General features: G+C 35.4%; 2 protein-coding genes and 1 long non-coding RNA gene across 4 annotated transcripts in view; 2 read left to right on the forward strand and 1 right to left on the reverse strand.

Moving 5' to 3' along the window:
• The window catches only part of LOC123868648 (homeotic protein antennapedia), a 283,074-nt gene that overhangs the window by 31,746 nt on the left and 228,452 nt on the right, over nt 1–22,876 (forward strand). The gene's annotated exons all lie outside the window — the stretch shown is intronic.
• Nucleotides 2,560–7,373, reverse strand: LOC123868650. Its single transcript, XR_006796701.1, has 3 exons — nt 7,361–7,373; nt 3,889–3,893; nt 2,560–2,643 (listed from the first exon to the last, which is right to left on the reverse strand). It is a non-coding gene; the product is annotated as an uncharacterized LOC123868650 (long non-coding RNA).
• LOC123868647 lies at nt 2,583–5,373 on the forward strand. Its single transcript, XM_045911174.1, has 3 exons — nt 2,583–2,699; nt 3,318–3,545; nt 4,345–5,373. The coding sequence occupies exons 1-3, from the start codon at nt 2,583–2,585 to the stop codon at nt 5,290–5,292; spliced, it is 1,293 nt and encodes a 430-aa protein (XP_045767130.1). The 3' UTR covers nt 5,293–5,373.

The raw sequence follows: 22,876 nt of genomic DNA on the forward strand, positions 1-22,876 counted from the left end.
CTGTTTTAAAGATGCTTGTCGCGGTAAATTCTACACTTATTCTAGACTAGCTGATGCCCGCGACTTCGTTCTTTTTCCTTTTTCGTTCACTAGTGTCTCTTTATCTTTGTTGTATTAAGTTCAATTGCTAAACGCAAATTTTTGATTGGCCATATTGAATAAAATCAAGATTTTGGATAGGATCAGTTTTGTTTTCAGTGTGCGAAATGGTCTTGCCGCGAACACGCTCACAAATCGCTAGTGTGAGAAGGTCCTAAGTCACCGCAAAGTCACGTAGATTTGGCCGAATCTTTCTCGTGTAAATCGTCGCATGGTAGAGGCTGAGGACGAGTGATGTTATGAGCAAGCCATTATTGTCTCGCCTCATACCGTAAAACATTACGCAGTCGGCCCGACCTCGACGATACACTTGGAGCTGACATAACCACCCGAAATATTTTTTATTTAACTTATGCAAAAGTTTTAACTATCGTAAGAGCTCTTCGATCATAAAAAACCAGCTCAAACACGGTATGCTTATAGTGGAGTTTCGAACCTGTTCTCAATCCTTTGTCATGAGATGTGGTTTTGATTAATGGACTCGAAACTATAGTAATAAGGCTGAAATTATACCGATTAAAATCAGTGAGTTGCAAGTATGTATATTGTATATAAAAAAAAATTAAAGTTAATAAGTAGCGCTTCTTTGCAATAATCTGTATTTTTTCAACACATACTTTTAAAAAACAAGCTATAAATTATGACATAACATAAATCATACTCCAAAATATAGAACGCTTATGTACACACTATTAATTATTATTTATGGTCTTCCTGGATCATTTAATTTATAAGCTTACCGATAAATTAGCTAATGAACGAGACGCAACAACAAAGTGTGTAATAAATACAGGATCTCGAGACATGTGTTAACTGTCGAGCATTTTTAATTTTATTTTATTCGTAACGTTTTAACAGCTCTATGTAGTTTCTTAAGTGAAACCGTTTAGGATCAACTAGAGGTTTTTGCCGAGCGGTAAAAGATGGTGAGATCTTATGGGAATAAAAGAGTTATCAATAAGTTTCAATCTGATATTCCAGTTCGTAACTTTGATATAGCAACTTTTACTACTTGGCTGTGGCTTATAAAACGATTTTGTGAAAATATTAAGAAGACCTGAAAATAGAATTGTAATAAGAAGTCTTTGTAATAAGTTTAGGAATCATACACCTATTTTTTAAAATAAGTAGGTACCTACCTAACCTAAGAATAAAAACGTTGAACATGGCAAAGATATTATAAAATCCAGATACCTAGATTCAATAATGCTTTAAAAATACAAATTCAAACAGTATGACATACCTACCTATAATATCATGCTACGCGTAGCGACACAGGAGCAATTGGCACGGGGTTTCCGTTCCGCATCTTGTGACACCTTCGAGCGTGCTCCAAAAAATGGCGGCCCGTTACCAGGGCTAGGAGTAGGTAATAAGTTTTTGCTGTGGCTAAAAAAGTGCTTTAAAACTGTCAGGATAGTTGGGCGTGGACAAATTTATTTTATATACGCTATGAAAGTGCTGGATCGATAAGATATAAAAGCTGGAATTGTCACGTCTGTCCAGCGTGACAAGCACGAAATCGCCAAACACAAAGCGAGCGTCAACATAAACTAACATCCGGCGAACGGTGATGTATTGCAGCCGCAGAACTATGGAAACAAATCTCTCTCCGTAATAATTTACGAGCGCAATATGGCTCCGCAGTTTCAAAACAAACAAACAAAGCAAAAACAGAAGCGCGACCCGCGATAAAAGATGTCGCCACACTCTCCCTGGCCTCACTTTAAAGATAGACTAGCCGGTGCATAGATTAGGAAACAAACGAGATGCGCCGGCAAATAAAGGTAACAAAATTCGCGCGACCGGCCCGGCCAATCCGTGAGCGGGGCGTAATTATAGCTTCTGCTCAAATTAGGAGCGACGTTTCTTGCGCTTACCGATTGAACACAGCATTAACTGTAAAGTAAACCCCGATCTGAAGTGACTTCCTTTATCTTTATTGATTTCCACTCCAGACGCAATCCCTGCTGACTTTAAATGAAACGCAAAGTTTAAAGTGCGATTGCGAAAGCAATTAATGCAATTCTCAACAGTTGTTCAAAGGAGATCGACCACTTTGGGCCCAATATGTTACACGGGAAATAAAAATTGGCAAAAATCATTTATTTTATGCTCAATCAAAATCACTAAAAATAATTTTAATTTACAGTTGCTAAATATAGAAAAATTTTTTTGGAAATGTTTGTGTTTTTTGTTGGGATCATGCATTCCGTAAAATGGAATGGCTTAGTCTATGGTAAAAATGTCAATGTGACAACTGTAAACGATTGTCAACTGCCATTCGCTCTGTGTTTACGCGCAAGGGAATGTGTTTTGGTGCGATATTCGTATTTTCGGTGATTTTTTCAACGACTTGGACTCTTTCACGGAACCTGACGAATCTTGCCTTCACGAACTACCTCGGCGCGAACACGGACTTTGTATTTGCTTCTTTGATTGACCACGGCTTGCTAATTCGGACCTCGATTTCGCCTATCGTAATGGAGAACTGCATTAATTGTGGTATTGCAACAGCTCGTTGCAATATAACGGGAAGACGTCCTTTAAATGAAGAATCCGTCTTATCCATTGTACGTGAATGGGTTGCTCCACTAAGGGTAAGTACATGAATAATACCTACAGTTTACCGCTTATGATAGAATAGAATAGAATAATTTTTTATTCAAATAGACTTTTACAAGCACTTTTGAATAGTCGAGTGAATCTACCACTGGTTCGGAATGCCCTTCCTGCCGAGAAGAACCAGCAAGAAACTCGGCGGTTGCTCTTTTTCAATATAACATTTACAATTCAATTCAATTTACAATAGAATTCTAGGTCTACAATGTATACAGTGTTTCCGCAATGAGAAGAAATTCCAAAAAATGCCTACAGCTTACAATTTGATGCATTTCAAGATGGGCAGACAGAAAGCAGCCCCATTCCCGTCGATGCCACCCGTTCACGAGCATGACAAGACCCAGCCATTGCTTCGCTCAACCATATTAGAGGGAACGTAACAACCCGCATCACACGACACCACCACAGAAATGTTTTAAAGAGAGCGTGACATACTTAAGCTACCCATGTTAAGGCATCATATTCAATACTAATATTCAATACACTACACTATTCTTTAACAGTATAAAAAATACTAAAGACAGACACAAAAGTAAATTAGACTAGCCTCTTACATGGTGTATTCCTTAAACATACCTACTTTAAATATATTTTAGGTAGAACGTGATCATCATCTATGCCAAGCTTGTTGGGATTTGGCTGTTGATACTCTACTCCTATGTGGACCTAGTGACGTGATGCATGCTCCGCGTGGTCATGTCCATGTGTGTGTCCACTGTGGTCGTTCTCTACTGCGGAATGCACGATCCCATCGGCTACGAACTATATTTGAACGGGAAGAGAGGATATATAATGTTATTAGTGAATGGATTCTACCCAGGACTGTAAGTGTTCACATATTAATACTTATACATCAACCACATTGGTATCTTAACACTCAAACTCAAGTTTTCAATTAAAAATTTTTTTTCTTGCAAAGGACTAGCTTACAGGTGCTTATGATGAAATGTGAAGCTTGCAAAGCCACTTTTGCCTTTATAGAAGTTTTTTCATACTTCGTTTAAACTTGTGCAATTGTAGATGTAAAACTTACTTTGTGATCATATTGTTGTAAAATCAATCCCACAAAGGATTCCCTATTCTGCACAAATGATGTCAATGTGTGATGATTCAACTAGTTTATGACCTCCATTTTGAATTGAATTAATTGCTTATGTCAAAAGGTACATTGTCTGTGAAGGTTGATATTTTATTGTACAAAAGTTGTTCTTTTTATTCGATGACAAGTTAGACCTTGACTGCAATCTCACCTGATGGTAAGTGAAGATGAAGTGTAAGATGGTAACGGGCTAACTTGGAATGGGTATAGCAGTGAACATTCAAACCATACCTGTAATTGGTTTCTACACGCTACCGTGCGGGTATGCTAAATCGCTTGGCGGGGCACATCTTTGACGGTAGGGTGGTAACTAGCCAAAGCCAGCCTCCCACCAGACCAGAGACGATTCAGAAATTATAAATCCCCAAATTGACTCTGCCGGGAATTGAACCCGAGACCTCTTGTTCTAAGACCACAGCGCTCACAACTGCACCAGGGAGGTCAAAATTAGTTATTAGAAATATATTGAGAAGCTACTATAATTTTTATAAGTATGCCAATCTCCTTTTTCATTTCATTTTCAGATTGGAGCTCAAAGTGAAATATGTCACTCTTGTTGGGTGAGAGCAGACAGAGCAGCTCGCCACTTTATGTCACAACCATCAACATCAACATCGGATGTGTTGGTTTCTGCTTTGCCAGTGCCTGAAGCATCTACTTCAACAACGGAAGAAGTCATCCAACAACCTTCGAATATTAGTGAGGCTATTATTTTGCCTGATTATATTAGAGCCATTGAAACAGAGAGAAGATGTTTTATTGAAGGCTGTAGGAGGAGTGAAAGGCACAGAATTCCAGATTCATTAAGAAAAAATCTTCTTAATATGCACAAGCTGTATATACCAGCCAATAATCGCCTGTGTGATTATCATTTGTATGGTGTAGAATCATGGGATGTTTTAATAGGAATAACAAATAATTTTATAAATAGTTTCTCAGCAAGGCATATTCAAGATATGTTGGCTTTAAAAACATCAAGTTCTGCAGCTTTGAACTTTGAGGATATAGATTCCATTGAAGACCACATCTTTTATTATTGGATTGGATTAACAAAAGTCCAATTTAACCAATTATTAAATGAATCACCAACATTGGTACGAATGTCTAAAGGTGTAACAGCTCTAGCAGCTTATCTTATGAAACTGCGTACTGGAGACCCAGATGACAGATTGGCAACTTTACTCCAGATACCACGGACAACATTATCACGCTTAATGAAAAAAGCAAGAGCATATTTGATTGAGAATTATGTTCCACATCATTTAGGCCTAAATCATATTAACAGGCAACAGTTGATTGACAGAACATTGATGATACCAAGTGGTTTGTTTGGAAGTGAAAATAATGAAAGCAAGCCAGTAGTCATTTTTGATGGCACATATATATATATATACAAAAAAGCTCGAATTATATGTACCAAAAAGATACATATAGTTTACATAAATACAGGAATTTGGTTAAACCATTTTTAATTGTTTGTACCGATGGCTATATAATAGATGTTTTAGGTCCATATCCCGCTACAATGTCCGATTCTGACATAATGAAAGAAGAATTTAAAGATGGCTCCACAATGAGAGAATATTTTCAGCCCGGTGACGCATTTATCCTAGATAGAGGATTTCGGGATGCCTTGCCCTTACTTAATTCGTGTGGCTATCGCACATATGTACCCGCTTCGTTACAGCAGGGTGAAACACAGCTGTCGACAATAGAAGCAAATAAATCAAGGGCAGTCACCATTTGTCGTTGGGTTGTAGAAGTAGTTAACGGTAGATTTAAACGAGATTTTAAACTTCTAAGACAAGATTATTTTAATGTAGCATCTAGTCATTTGATGCAAGATGTTAAGGTGGCTGCCGCTCTTATAAATGCGTTTCATCCTGTTATAACCAACCGGGATGATGCCGGGGAAATTCTTCAGATAATAAATGAAAACATGTACAGGGAAAATAGATTGGCGAACTATGTTGTGGAAAATAATTTAAACAGAAGGCGACTAGAATTTAGAGCAACACCAGTAAACAGCATAAATGTTTTAACAGATTTTCCCCGGCTTACATATAGTGAACTAATATTAGTTTCCTTAGGAACTTACCAAATTAAACAAGCCCGTTCTTATTACGGCGAACATGTAAGGGCAGATGGCTCCTATGTAATAGAAGTGTGGAGGGAGGTTGATAATGACTTTTTAAGAGAGCTGTCCCTGTCAAACAGTACTTGGTTACTAAGAGGTAGAATACACCCTCGCCACATTAGTAGAAAAACATATTTTGTTTATATATTGGTGGACAGCTCTCTTTCTGGAAGGCAAGCATTACTACAATATTATTGTAATTGCATAGTAGGAAGGCGTACAGTGGGTTGTTGCGCACATATAATGTCGATCGTATGGTATTTGAGTTGGGCTAGGTACCAAGAATATATTTCACCCCCTGCACACTTCCTAGATTCCATTCTAGTTGTGTATGAAGATGAATGATTAATGTATGCATAATTACGAATCATTAAAAAGCGTGATTACATAAAAAACTGTTGTTTATTTTTAACTAACCTATTTTCTTTACCTTGGAACCATAAACCTACCTACTATTATTGGCTTGGAATAACTACCTATTACTTATTGGTTCTGTGCATGAATTATGTACTTAATTCAAACCTATCTATCTAAAGAGTTAACTATTAGTCATCTGATATTTATTTTATTAATAATTACAAAAAGTATTGTTCAAATAACACATTCTCTAACATAACCTCATCATAGATTCGAACCTATGTATCTTTAATATGCAATTGTCAATCAAACTGAAACAAATACAGTCTAAAGTTGATATTTTTATCTAACAAATAACATTAATTTGGAACTTGTAACGCTTCATCAAATCCTGGACCCAACAATGTATGGGAGATGGTCGGTCTCCTTTTGGGATCAAACAACATGAGTCACGAGGAAACAAATTAAATGGCCACTGTTCGCGCTAGGGTTGCAGCCTTCGATAAAATGTTTCAAATTACTGGGTGCCTATCGTCATTCCGGGCTCAATTATTTAAAAAACGAATGTCCGTTGCGTGAGAGTGTGTCCTTGTCGCGCGTGATTTTTGTCGCTATCGCCGTCCTTGTCTAGCGGCCGACGGCAGTTGCGCCCGCGCCGGCTGACTTCAGTCGAGCGGCGCTCATAGACAATTTAAATTGGAGAAATTGGTCGCTGAGTACTTCGAAGAACTGGTAATAACGGACAAATGTCGACGTATGTAGATAGCGCATTCACTTGATAACATATTACTGACCGCAGCATTGTTAATATATCTATTAATATTTATAAATGCTTTGTTAAATAGAAAACCTGCTTGTGAACTTCGAAAATAACATTGCCTAAGTGGCTGTATTATAAAAAACGCAAGAATTCATTTTTGAAAATACTTTATTACAAAAAAATACTAAGTACTTAATAATAATGTTCCGTTAACATAGTTACTACACTCATCAATCTAATTACACCTAATACTTAATTTAGGGTACAATTAGGTACAAAAGATGACTGTAATAAGATGTGTTTCAAAATTCTTAATTCACTCCCTAAACTTCTCAGTTGTAAGTGACATAAAAACTTTCCTGAATGTCCAAAGAAAAGAAATTCCAAACCGAAGCGTTTACTTTCGAGAAAATTTTCAAGTAGTCTTGAGCTCTGTATTAAGGGTAGCATAATAAGGCTTTCTGGATTAGGTGTAGCGCTCTTGAGTGAGAATAAACCCAGGGGAAATCCTGGCTCGCAGCTTTCCTTCTAATTTATTGCTCCTCCGGCCAGCGGCCTTTGTATCGGATATGCCGGCAACTGAAAATATATTTCTAGACGGATTAACATATATAACACAACTACTAATTAGTGAAAGTTAATTTACTTCAAATTAGTACTAATGCAATAAATTGTAGGTAAGTAACTTGGGTATAAATGAAGTAACTTGATGTACCTTGATGTAAGCTTTTCACGTGAGAAAATTCAAAAATTACCTATTAAAGTTGATTTTGTGATGAATGTTAATCTCACTTCTTTGAAGTTCAGATATTTTCCGGCTGTGGCTAACGTCACACGCAAATTTTCGCTAACCGCTCTAGTACCTAAGAAGTTCACAAAAAAAATGTTAAAAAATTAGAGACCACCACTTTGTTGGATGTAATATCCATCATATTGTGTTCATATAAGATGTAGGAGGCTATCTTGACTTAACGAATCGATTACCATCTCATTCAACAATTGGCTCAGTAGTTTAGGCGCTGCGGTAGAACACACATAAATACAAACACACATACATGCATAGATTGCTAAAACCATAACCTTTCGCATTGACTTTGCCGTAGTCGAGTAAAAATTGATAAATGAATGTGTACATGCAAGAAAATCGAATAATTTTTCATTACAAGCTTCGTAAGCACTAAGCTCACCTGAAGAAGTTATTAAAGAATATCCAAACCAAGGTCGAATAAACCAAGCAGACAGGTCATTAATCGTGTTTATCCTTTTACAAGCCATAATTTACTTTAAGGTAAACAGTTGGTGAACCGATCGTCTTAAGAATTCCTAACGGACTTTTTGGTGAGCATACGTGTGAGATCAGAAATAACAAATAGTTTGGATTGTAGCCATTGAAAACAAAGACACAAGTGCTACTATATATTACTGTCCGAGAAATGAATTGATTTAATGAGATCTTAAACTAATTGGATTTATACGGTTCGCTTGCATTTACTCTCTGCGTAAAGATAAACGCGGTGTTCCCGTCTTAACTTACTCTGTTGAGACAGCCCTGTCGGAAAATAAATTAGGAATTATATACATTGTTTTGGCTTTGAACTTACTAGCTTTTGTTTATGCGTCTTTCGCAAAATTGAAGTTAGTAGTACATCATAATAATTTGTATCAAAATTTCCCACAAAGAGTGACATCTTGCAGTCAAAAGTATCACTATCTTTTAAAAATTAAAATTCAAATACATACGAAAACGAGAGCTTTGAAGATCTACACTCTACATACCCTTGAGAGCTTTAAAATATATTTACGTGATATCTACATAATCCTTATCAACTTGATATACTTGATAAAAACCCGACACACTGACCACAGTATGTACTAGGCAGTAGCTGATTAACGTAGTAGGCACAAGGTGCAAGCTTGCAGGGGCTTTGTTTCTAGGAGGCCCCTAAATCTTGATAAATCCTCTATAGTCATATCCCAGATAAGTATTTTTTTTTAATTCTTCAATAATCACATAAAAAAATTTTACTGCAATTTTTACTGGGATTAACAGGAGGCCTGCAGATCTGGTTCTCTTTGGGCCCCAAAAAATCATGATCCGCCACTGGCAGTAGATAAAATATGAATGTATATCAAAAATGAAACTCTAATTTGTTTCGATAATCCTATTTTTTTGCAAATTAGGTATAATAAGGCTCTAAATTTTACTCGCGAATTCATTTACGTACGTAGGTACCAATTTCAGGGTTGTTTTCCGGAATAAAAGTAGCTTATGGCTCCTTAATTCACCGGTTGCTGCGTGTACGGATGACAAATAAACAGATACGCGTATAAAACACATTTATAATGATGATTTAAGCACGGATTCAGTAGGTACTACAAAGTTGCGAATATGCGGATATACGAGCAACTGCGTACATCTACATCTATTTTCAGTGAATGCGGAATTTCGGGATCCCTTCACAGCCGCCGTCTATCGGTAGTAGTGAATTAGTGCACACACGCCGCTAGTGTGGAGACACTTCATTATGGGGGCAGGACATAAATCAGGACTTCTAATATTAAACGTGCCTTCGTGAGGCAAATTGCGAGCCTGTCTGCGACCGTGCGGTTGGCTGGTTACCATAGCCGTGTTGATGAAGTGATAATATGTTTATGACCCGTAAAAATGTATTAGGTGCGGATTGATCAATGAATTTGAAGCGTAGCACCGAATCAGTAACGTCTCGAGTCCAAACATTGGAATGAACTTATTCACAGTTGTTTGGAATGCATTATGATTTGCAATAAGTAAATAATTGACACGTATAAAATAGGCATTTGTGATCCTATGTTGTATTGATACTTTTCGCTTGCTTGACGTCTGTGTGGATTCCGGGTTTTTAAACCCCCCAAGGAAATTTTATGTTTCACTGAGTAAAATGTCCATCTCCAGAATGCAAGCTGCATTGTTGTTGAAGTTGGCCTTGAAAATGGTTACAGATGAATTCTTTGCATTATCTCTATATTTCTATATTTAATAATATAATTATGGATCTTTATAAGAAATTTAGTAGAGCATTAATTTATATCACAACTTCCATATAATTTAATTCACGCGCCATCATCTACCTAAATGAGATAAGTGATAACCAACCGAAGAAAAAAAGTCGCTCCAAAATTTGTTTTAATTTATTTTTGTACCGCTAGAGATAAATCGCGGACCCCTTAGATGTCGTACTAATGTGATTTTAATGTACCCACTCAACGTCTTCGCCTATATTTCTTTAGGTTTGTTTTCGTGTAGGCTTGCGTCGCAGCTCAGGGACAATAGTTAGTAGCCTTTTTACAAGATTTTTTAACCCCCGACCCAAATAGAGGGGTGTTATAAGTTTGACGTGTGTATCTGTGTATCTGTCTGTGGCATTGCAGCTCCTAAACTAATGAACCGATTTTAATTTAGTTTTTTAGGATTCCGTACCTCAAAAGTTGTAATAAGAATAAACTACCCGTGCGAAGCCGGGGCGGGTCGCAAGTAATGCAATATGTTTCTAATTGTCTTTTCGGTAGAGACTATATCTTATTGATTAAGATGATTTTCCGAAGTGCGAAGACGGGAGACAATTGAAAAATTATTGATTAGGTAGGTATTGATTGATTGATTCGATATTAAGAATAGAACAATAAAATAAATAAATCTGTAAATTATTATTCTTTATTATTATTAATGTAATCAACCGTTTTTCAAATTGACATCATAAATATACATAAGACTTTATTGCAGTAAAACATTTCAATTAGGTAATTACTTAGTAAGTTTTATTAAATACGCAATATCTGCTCGCAAATATCACAGTGTTGTATGGAAATGAAGTAGGTACAAACGCGTAAGACCGTGTGTAATGGAGATCTAGATTAAAACGTATGTGGAATGTGTTCTATGAAGCATGCAAGTTATTTAGGTAGCTATGTTATAACATTGTCCACACTGAGGTTGGATTTGTAGAATCTTTAAAAAAGCAAAAGTTATCTTACTTAGTTGTATTATTTTTTGCGTGTAATTCCATTAAAGAGTTTCAAGTTATGAGCCTCCAAAGAGCTACAAATACCTAGAGAGAAAAATATGCAGGCATTGGAAGGTTGGGTTGACAAGTAACAAGATAAAGTTGAAAACTAAAACCCGACTGCGATTGTCTTAGTAAACGCTGAAATATTACTTATAGTAAAGTTGTTTTTCCGTCGCTTGGTTTATTTTAATGTTGTTGAACTCAGAATTTTCTCCTCTTTCATTTGACACCCCACTCGATACAATTGCAAAAAAAAAAATTGGAAAACCCCTGCTTTTTTCATGCTAAAATCATAATCCTTCCTTTTGGCTTTGCCGCAGTCGGGTAAAAATGTGCGAGTTCGACTCGAACGCGAAGGGTTCCGTAACATCTTACAAGTTTACTATCTTTATTTTAATAAAAAAATTGGCATGGCAGCCATTTTGAAATTTTTATTATTGTTGTTATAGCGACAATAGAAATACATACCTACTCTGTTAAAATTTCAACTCTCTAACTATTACGGTTCGTGAGATACAGTCCAAACAGTCAGACAGACAGACGGATGGATGGACGTACCTACAGCGGAGGCTGGTAATAGGGCCCCATTGGCACTCTTCGAGTACGGAACCTTAAAAATGAAGACTGCAAGGAGCATTCGCAGAAGGGAGCAATTTATATTATTTTTATCTTTTTTTGACACTATCATCCCTCCCTGTTTGTCGTGTTCGAGACAGGGGCGGTTTTAAGGGTCATTTAGGCTTTAGTCCCCTTCCAACGCCCTTAAGATATGGGGATGAAAGGGCATTAGAAATTGGTTTTAGTGACATATAAAATGTTTAAATACTTGAGTACAAAGTGAACTCGGTGATAGCCTAGTGGTTAAGACGGTCTTCTATTCGTGAGGTCCAAGGTTCAGTCCGGGGTCCGTACTGCAACTTATCGGAGCTATGTGAACTTTAAGCAATTAAATATCACGTGGTATAACGGTGAAGGAAAACATTGTTGCATGCTTATAATGTTTCCAAAGGTGTGTGAAGTCTGCCAATCCGCACTTGGCCAGCGTGGTAGACAGCCAAACCGTTCTCATACTGAGAGGAGACCGATGATAGCGACGTCGCCCGCGTGGATTTAGGTTTTTCGAAATCCCGTGGGAACTCTGATTTTCCGGGATAAAAAGTAGCCTGTGTGCTTATCCAGGACATTAGGTACCTATCTATCTCCATTCCAAATTTCAGCCAAATCAGTCCAGTAGTTTTTGCGTGAAGGAGTAACAAACATACACACACACACACACACACACACACACTTTCGCCTTTATAATATTAGTGTGAAGTGTGAAGGGCAATATAAGCTATTCTAGCTGTTTTCAACTCTATGTATAGATATTTCTTATGTCTATAACAGCATAGATACTTGAGAGGCTAAACGGCTTCAAATGGATCAGGAATGTATGGATGTATGGATTCCTGTCACGACATGCTTCTAGTGCACTAAAGTCTAGACTCATAGTATCTGCTGGTATAGATACAACTAATCATTATTCATTAGTGAAATGAATTTGTCAATATGTAATGTTCAATTCATGTGCTTTACCATCTAAGTATCTTATTAAACTCTACAATTAAAATTCAAATAACTTTATTTCAAGTAGACGCAACTTCTGCTACTTAATCTATGTCTTTTTTTTGTAAATAAAGAAAATATAGGAAATAGACAAAATATTTACAACAAAATATGTCTCAAACTGTTGACCTAGGAGGTATGTTGGCGTGAGACATTATGACTACCATTAGTTGCAAGTAAAATTTTCAATCTTGTGGTTTTTATCGCTTCGCTTTTCATTTCAATAACGATACGTATGAATGCGTTTTGAAAGTTGTATATACCTAATGTGCATGTGCATTCAAAGTTAATAAAATTAATAATGAGGTCATTTCATTTCAATTTGTTCTTGGGATTGTAGGTAGATCCTAGGTATATTCACACTTAGACATTATTCCTTCGTTTTATAATATAAAAGTGCTTATGCAGCTCTCCATTCGATTACTTCAGCCATCTGAGCTTGCTCCAGAACTTTTGAAGGCTTTAGGAAGTTGCTGAGAACTCTGGAGCCAGAATAGGCTGTGCGTCGTTCGGTTTTGCCATTGTATTTGAAACAAGTATAAATTAAAAATTTATAACACCCCCGACAAGTGAAGGATAGAAGGAAGTAACTGGAAAAAAGCTGATAACTTTCAAACGGCTGAACCGATTTTCTTGGATGATAGCAAAGAACACTCTCGATCAAGCCACCTTTCAAACAAAAAAACTAAATTAAAATCGGTTCATTCGCTTAGGCGCTACGATGCCACAGACAGATACACAGATACACTGATACACACGTCAAACTTATAACACCTCTCTTTTTGGGTCGGGGGTTAAAAAAAAGTAGGTAAATAATGTCTGTTTGAGTTGTTTCAGACAGTATTGACAGTTTTTCATTCGAGAGATATTGTCTAAGTCCATGACCAGTAATCGAGCGGTTGAACGTGCTTCAAATGGATCGGAAAATGTTTGAATGTATGAAATTATTTCTGTCGCGACGCCTCCTGTGGCGTAGACTTTTATTTGCTAGTGAATCAACGCCCTATTGATATATTGCCGTGATGTCGACGCATGTTCTCTATTACGTTTTTTGTCAGTGCATTAATATTATTTTTTGTTTTTGCTGCAGTAAATTGCTGCTGTTGTTCCTTCCGAACATAAACACGACGAAAACATGTAGGTACTTATACCAAAGTTATATTATCCTGACTGGATGACCGCAATCACAATTCCCAAAGTTTTTTGTGTGAAGCAAAATCTACCTAATTGAACGTAAGAAGCATTAGGTAATGCAGGTAAATTGAAGATTTATCAGTAATTTATGTATCTATAAACAATCAAAGAGACACTATAAATGTGAACGTTAATATTTCTTTCAATAGGTAATATTACGTTTTACCAAAATACTTACGTCTTTTAATAGCATAAATATAGCATAATATATTTTTATACTTAGCCACTACTCTAATTTCGATTCAATTCCTATGTAAAGCATCTTCAAGTTAGAATAGAATGTACACACTTTCATGTAGAAAGGATGATAATTTTGCCTACTGAAGAATTATGAGACTTGAAGACTAACAAGACCGAGTTACCAGGACTTTAGATACAGAATTATGCGTGTACCTAACTCTCTAATACCTATAGGTATAAAAGAGACGGACATTTCGCTCCTTAACGCTATGCCGTTAAAGGTTAACCATCTATAATATTGCTATATTGCGTCGATAAATTAGTCAGTACTAAGTTCTTAATAAGCACAGGGATGTAGAACTTATAGGATTATTAGACACTCGAAGTTAGCACGCGAAGTTCTAAAGGTGGCTTTGTGACTTATGACGAATATTAATATAACTAGGATTATGTTTCTGATGTCCTTAGACTAGTGTTTAGGACGTTTACTTATATAATTAGTTACAAACACCTATATTTTTACATTGTTATGCATATTAAGATACATCCTACTATCCTACAAACATGTCCTTGTTTATAGTCATTTTAACTTAAAAAACCTTGTTTTCCTTTACTTTAGAATGGAACTTGCGTAACAACATAAAATGTACTTTACAGGTTTACATAATTGAATGACACGTAAAAATCAGCCATAAAACGTGACCATTACTTGCAATTTATTGCTAGGTAGGTATCAGATATAGTTTTGAGTTGGCAGTTCCCATAAATTGGGTAGTTACCTTACCTATCAATATAATACATAATAATATATTACATCTTGTAATTACTATGTACCTACCTATATCAAAGGAAACACTGACATACTTAGGTACATATATTATAAACATAGTTACGTGAAGGGACAACCAAAATCGCTGGATATAGTAATTTGAGATTTCTCATGTAGGTTTTTGTCTATGGTATAATTAGGTATAACCTCCACTAAGAAATATTTTAGAGAAATTTCAATGGGACCCTAAATCCATGCGAAGTCGCGAGTGAAAACTGGCTTTATTTAAATTTTCACGCCATTTAACCTCACGTACCTACCTAAAACGTTACTTTTTGCTCTATAAATTGTTTTTACCATAAAAATTAAACACGTGTCTGGAACCTACGTGAGTAAATAGCAGTAGGTGTGCTTGTACGAAACATTAAAACTTTCACGGGCTAAGTGAGAAGTTGAGCCTGACATGGTATCCGCATTATAACGAAAATATGCTCAATTAACTTTTTTATTTATAGCCCTCGTAAGTGAGGTATGTTTCTGATTCCTTTTAAAAAGACATTGGTGGAAAAAAGCATTTTCTGAAATTCCACCTAATTGAAGCAGAAGTAGCTATGTTATTTATTTATTTAGGTATACCTACTAATTTTGAATTCGGAATTAAGGTAAAAAGTTGTCTAAGATAAATTTTTTAACTGTATAGACGTACCTGCCTAGGTATACCTATCTAAATATGTATGTTATGTCTAAACCCCAATATAAAAAACGCAATAAAATTATACGTGAATGCAATAAATTAGCTAGTTGAACACTAAGTACTAACACAGGTAATCATTCTTGTACCTACATATTTTTCTCACATAAAGTTTTTATAGTCAACATAAAAATTCCAAACGAAATTTATCACGCCTTAAACACATTTTAGCAGTCCTTGGATATTATTATATATTGATCCCAAACTTGTACCGCGTAATTCATGTGGTAACTTAAAACAGTGTCTAACATAACACATGGCGCAGACACATAGTTGTAGAAAGCAATAATTTATCCCTCCTCATCCCAACTATTCCCTTGACTCAAACATACATCTACGTATCGCATCCAACTATGCGAATTAAACCCTGGAAAGGCCTGGGGTGTAGGACCATGATGAATGTGAGCGTACTCACTAAAATTTATCCTACCCAATTCAAAATTAACTTTATAAGAATCGTTCATTTTTTTTTTCATTGGTGTGAGAATATTAAAGCCTAAGTACTATACAATCATAATCATTATATCATCTCAATCTATCATCGGCCCGCACAGGTTTCCTATCAGAATAAGAAGGGCTTAGGTCAAAGCCAATCACGCTGCCAAATGCGTTTCCTGAAGATGTTTTCCTTCACCGTCATAAAAAGATACTATTAAAACATTCATTACATACTTAATTAAATAATTTGTTCCATTTTAATTTCAAAATAAATACTCTATTGACATTTTCTGGTATGATAACGAACGATATTTCCAGTGTCTGTTTTGGTAAAAAATATTTTTGAAACCTTACTTCCTGATGGTCGAATAGATAGCTGAATAGTTTGTTTAGCCTTTGTGTGAATTGCCTTGTGTATAAAGTTTATACTTTAAGTTTATATAACTTTATACACAGGCAATTCAAAACTACACTTTACATTTTATTGTGTTGTAAAATACTTCTGAACAAATATTTTTGCTACACTGTGTCTTATCTAGTTCGCCATAACTCCATAAAGCTACCAAATATGAAAGTTACTTGCGAACAGCACGCGCGCCGTACAATATATCACGTTTTGATTCGGCCGCGCAATAAACAATACAATATATCAATATGAGGCACACGGTGGCGAAATTTGAGTGTAGCGAGTGCGTAATACATATTTATGTACGGAACTTATAGGCTTTATAAAGTTGTTCCATTTGTTATTTTATTTCGAAGTGTAAACGCTGAGAGTCAATAAGATCGTTATTAAAGATAGAGTCCGTTTCGACATGTTGAAGAATTACGGAGTTGTCCGCTGTGGTAATTTCTTATTTAGTAGTTATGAGTGTTGGTTATATCGCGATCAAAACAAATATTTCCAAAAATATTTTAATTGTTTCGTAACTTCTGTCGAAGATTTGTTTCAAATTACCTATAGGTACTTAGTTAAAAAATTCATCGTCATCTTAATTGTCGCGCGGCCACTGCAGGATATAATATCTACTAAGCTTTTTTAATACAGTTGCTCAAAAAGTGGCGTATTGCAGGGACGTATAGCGTTCGGGATGTGGGCTATTACATGCTCGTGCTTTTTTTTTACCTTTCCCGCACTCGTGCTTTTTCTTTCCCAACTGTCAAAATATTAAAAAGAAAAACCAACCATGAAGTTTTTACTAAAAAAATTCATAGAAGTTTATATGATTCATGCAAATACGTATTTCTAATAAGAAGCTACTAATTTGTTTCAATATCAGATTTAATGATTTGATTGAATGAGTTTCATTTCATTTCATCTCATTAAATTTCATTTTCATTTCATATCAATAAAAAACTTCTACTGAAGACTTGGCTGTATGGGCATAGTTCCCTTTGCCTACCAGAATGGGTGAAGAAAAAAAAAACTCTGCTTATATTCTACGGTTGGCGCTATTTTTCAGAAATTTTCTTTGCGAGTTTAGTTGTTGGTTGCCTAAAATGAGTAATTTCGACCCTAGTTTTTTATATCTATTAACAATAAAGTTGTTTTAAATTAAATTAAATTAAGTTAGTTGAGTTTATTGTGTTTTTATTATTTTATTAAATTGCTTCATTTTTTCGCAACTGTATTAAAAATAGTCGTTCAGTACACGTGCGGAACCGTCATTGCAACTCGTTCCGACTGTCAGCCCTCGCCTTCAGCTACGCCTCGGCTCGGGTAGACATTTGTCGGAACTCTTTGCAATGACAGCCTTTCCGCACTTGTAATGAAATATACTATTTTCATAATTACTGTCTGTCTTTGCTGTACCTATTCTACTCCTTTTCCAACCTCTCGCACTGCCAAGGGTCACTGGTAGAGATCTCTTATAGGCAGAGATAAGTGCTTCCCTGACCACTTTTTTTATTTTTTTTATTTTTATTGTTACAACTTTCTGGTACAAATAAAAAAATATATATATGGGTCTCATGTAGGAATTTTCACACTCTATGCTTTCATGTTTTTATTTAATGTAATTTTTAGGGTTCCGTACTACTAAGTAGGATTAATCGCATTTCTTTAAAAGCCCAAGACTTTTGTAGTAACCCGTACATTTTTTTTTAATTAGTTGGGAAATTCGTTTCATTATAAAAGCACGATTCCAACGTCAATGAGGTACATGTGCAAAGTTAAAATGAACATGGTTACTTAATAAACTTGTGGCGCTACGCACGAGTTTTTGGTGAGCGCACAGTTTATATTGTGGGAAATATTTTTTCACCAAAATACCTACTGTTCTTACTTTATTTTATTATAAGAAATTCTCAAAAATGTGTGAGAATGTTAACAAGCGTAGATGATTTTTAGAGCCTAAGAATGCTTAACACATAATTTATTTAACATAATGTCCAAATTTCGTAGCTTTACATAAATTATTTGAATTTAGAGTTAAATACTCATTCAGAAACATAAATTTAAATAGCCTCCATACCTAATTAAAATAGTTTTAGGCAGTTAGCACTTAAATCGTGATTTTTATTAGGCAACTTAAAATAGCTGTAGGTACATAATTACTTAGGTACTAAAAAGGAAATTTTTGAAATTCCAAACCAGAAATCTTTAGGAATTAGTTGAAATTCAAGTTTGTTTCGTCAATAACAATCATTGGGTTTATTTTTACTCGACTACAGCAAAGCCAAAAGGAAGAGTTATGATTTTACATATTTACTTCTAATCCAAATCGATATACAATAATTTACAATTTGTACCTACCGTACACAATATTTTCTTCTATAGAACATAATTTAGTGTATATAGGGTTTCAGGAAAACGACGAAGGTGAACTTGGAAAATCTTTAACTAAGAATCGTACCAAAATGAAGTGATCAATAAAGCTACGTTATTTTCATATAATCCTTAGAAAATAATATACCTAATAATATTAATGTATAATAAATACCACTTCTATACACTACACATGTATCTACCTACTAAATTCAAACAAGCATACCTAATATTTGAATTAAGACCATCTTCTATTTTGTAGTTGATTAATGAAGTCTTTTGTTAGAGCTATCGTATTACATGAGTGTCATACAATTATTAATCTCTTTACATCAGAAGTGGGATTAGACCGCACATGTAAACTCAAACTCAATCTATATCATATTTTATTCAAAGTAGGTTGTTCACCTTTTGATGTTCGGAATTGTTAGATTTGTAAAATAATATAGTGGTGATAATTAATTACGTAAACTTAAAACTAAAGCTACGAGGGTTCCAAACGCGCCCAGGTCTGAAAAGAGCCCACAACCAACTCAGCCTGGTATAATGTATCTACCTACTAAATTAAAACAAAGCATAATATTTGAATTTAGAACATCTTCTATTCTGTAGTTGATTAATGAAGTCTTTTGTTCGAGCTATCGTATTACATGAGTGTACACTCGGTTGCGCCTCACACCGCTACACGGGATTGTTTTAAACTTTGATTAATTCGTAGCCAGTACCTTGTATCCAGTTGATTAGTTCGTTGTTGTTTGCCTAACTGAAATTCTTACTTTCTTTATTTTGTTGAGTCTGAACTTTTACCTATTCAAAAAAAATTCAAAATCGTTTATTTAAAGTAGGTACTATTGTATACCTTTTGATAGAGATTGAAATAAAGTGACAAGTATGAGTAAATTATTGTTTATTTTTCAAATTATCCCAGGATCTACTAGTGAGCTTTAACTGAAAAAAGCTTACATTTTTTGCCAACGTATCGTAAGTTTTCATTGACCTGGTGTTATTATGGGGTATAAAGCTCTTTAGTCTTTACCTACTACTTAAAACATTCGATCCGAATCCGTTCCGAATTCGAGAATATGGTGTTTGACAACTGGTCCAATCAATATATTTTTATCAAACGTCAAAACACGCGCTTAGTATGCGAGCTTCTATGAAATACTGGCATGTGACGACACAATGATTTAACGTGCTTTTTGACTTTAATCGATAATTAAAAATGGGTCTTACACTGAAAACTAACAAAGGACGTGGATATTACGAACTTTGGATGACCCTCTGTTTAATCATTAATAAGAAATAATTTATTTTACGTAGGCACTGCATACCTACCGTATTCACGTTTCGAAGTAGCCGTCATTTTTTCATTAGTACTATGTACCTATTTGTGCGTAAAAGGAAATTCGGATCTAGTGCGCACTGCGCAATCCCTTATAAAATGTAAATACTGAAGTAGGTACTAGGCCTACTTCGGATCGAGAATTCTCGAATTCGGATCGAATGCAGTGCGTAAAGGGCCTCAGGCTTGATGTACTTGCACTCACTTAAGCCCTCTTATTAAGACTTTTCGAAACGTCTCGCGTCGTACTGAATGATTGATAACATTAAATGCATAAATACGTTCGCATGTCCGATACAGAGCCACCCGGCGTGACAACTCTGAGGCGTCTTATCTCGCGAATTACATTAATTAGAGGTGTGGGGGTAATTAATATTAATTAAAATCACCTTTTAGCTCGCTACACTGAATGCGTATCACAGTTAATAAATTTACTCGCCGCATCGGCCACTGGCTACAGTACTGATAAAGCCAACTGACGTACGTCATCCCTTATTTGCAAGAAAGTGAACCTTATTTCTAAGGAACAGGCTGTAGTGCAACAGCATATAAAAATGCTGCATGTACGTAGAAATGTGACTACGCAAGGATACTTGGTAGGTAGTTAGGTAACTACTTTTAAAATTGCAGTAGGTAAGTACTTCAAGGTTTTCAGTAGATATTTAGTATATATTTTATAAAGTATGGTCAATTTTTGCACGTAATATTTACATGTCCGCAATCTCACTTGATGACAAGTAAATACAGTCTAAAATATATGTATCTAAATGCTGAGGTATCATTCAAACATCTCATTTTATACTTTTAAATTGAAAGTGACCAAATACCAGTGCATTTGCCAGTAAAATTATAGAAAAGATTAGTATGGACGTTTACCACAGAATTTGAGGTAATAGAAATTCTTCATTCTTTATTCTATATTCACCAATTCGTCTCTTCGTCTTCGGGTTGTTTAAATTTATGATTAAAATTCAACTAAAGCAATAATAAATAGGGAATTAATTTATTTCTAACACTGATTTGTATTTAATTTTGTCCAGTAGTGGACGCTTACAAGCTGATGGATTGGATTGGATTGGAGTCTGTAATAATCTGCGCGGCGATACCTAAGCGTTCCTACCACTTCTATATCGTTTCTAACTTCTGTTGCATTTCTATAAAAAAGTTACTTAGCACTTATGTTAATATTTTTAATTAATTAATAATAACAATGGCTATCAACAATTAAAATCAGCCTCGTTGAAGTCACGCTTGTAACAATCGCCGCGGGCCAATCGATTATTTTGCATTAATTACAGCTTTATTAATTTAATTACTAAATCATATTTAATAGCAACATAATTAGTTGCACAAGGACGTTATTTGGAAAATGGCTTTTCCTGCTAATGTTGTGAAAAACGGCATCACGTAAAAAAAGAATTTCCGATGACTGATTAATTAAAATTCGACTAATGAGATTCTAATTTGATTACCTTATTAATTAGTGATATTTTAGTACACCTTGGTTTGTTCTATAGCCATTTCATACTTATAATAGATTTTATGTTAACAATCTCTATGTACTTAGTACCTAGGTACTAAATGGGTCATAAATTACTACTATAAATTAGTACTATACAGATTTCTGTATAGTACTAAATTAGTAGGTACTACATGCAGCATGCGACATGCACCACATGCCCTCCCACTGCTAAGCATGCAGGAAAAGCCAGCCACCAAGCAAGCCCCAAGTACCATCACGCAACACCATACAAATCCACCAGAAAAAGTTTTTTTAATGATTTACTTACCTAAAACTGTATTATTATCTAGATAAATTAAATAGAAATAGTAAATGCACCACACTGGTAGGCTGAAAGCCAATTTCGAAATAGAAAAGGGTTAACTTATTATTCGTTCGCAGTCAAATGAAAAGCCCCCGTTTTATGAAAATTAAATACGGGGGCCATTACACCCTTTGTCTTGACCACATGTGCTGGGATATGCAAATGATGTATTGGATGTCGAGTACAATACTTGATTAGAACATCTTTTATACAGCTACAATAGTTACCTATAATTACAGACTTTGTGATCGCTGTTGTAACTTAATTCGACGAGTATTTTACTGGTCTACTTTATGGTAACGTTTTTCACTAGTCCAATAAATCCTCAAGGGTAGGTTCAGCTTAAACAGGACAGATTCAATGAAGATTTCTCTCTGACTCTGTAATTTTTGGCTGGCTGGGTGATGCCCGTCATACTCTTACGTTCCAATGCGACTCGCGTACAACTTATTTTACGTTCATGGTTCTAGCTTTGCCCCACTGGTGGGTCTACCGTGTGTACCAGCAGTCGGCATATACCTTTCCGTGGTTCCACAGGTAAAAATAAAAGCAGCCTGCCTGCTATGAGCTAAATCTTTCGAAAAGAATTAGGTATCTTTTAAAATCGGATTACAAAACAAAACCCTAAAACACCACTTAAGATGCCATTGATTACATGAATCTAGCATTTTAAACAAATACCTACCTACCTAATTCCGCATTCCCCTATTTCGGGCTTCATAATAGTGTTTTCTTTTTAGTTTTTTCGGTGATGTTATTTTAATGTTAGAAATGCAGACTGAGTCATTCGTAAAGAGCTTCGCAGACGTCAGACGTTTTATTCAGCGATAATTTAGTCGGTGCTCAGTGTACAATGAAGACCTGAAGCCTCCATATTTCGGTAAGTG

Source organism: Maniola jurtina, chromosome 10 (assembly GCF_905333055.1).
Source record: "Maniola jurtina chromosome 10, ilManJurt1.1, whole genome shotgun sequence".
NCBI classification, from domain to species: Eukaryota; Metazoa; Arthropoda; class Insecta; order Lepidoptera; family Nymphalidae; genus Maniola; species Maniola jurtina.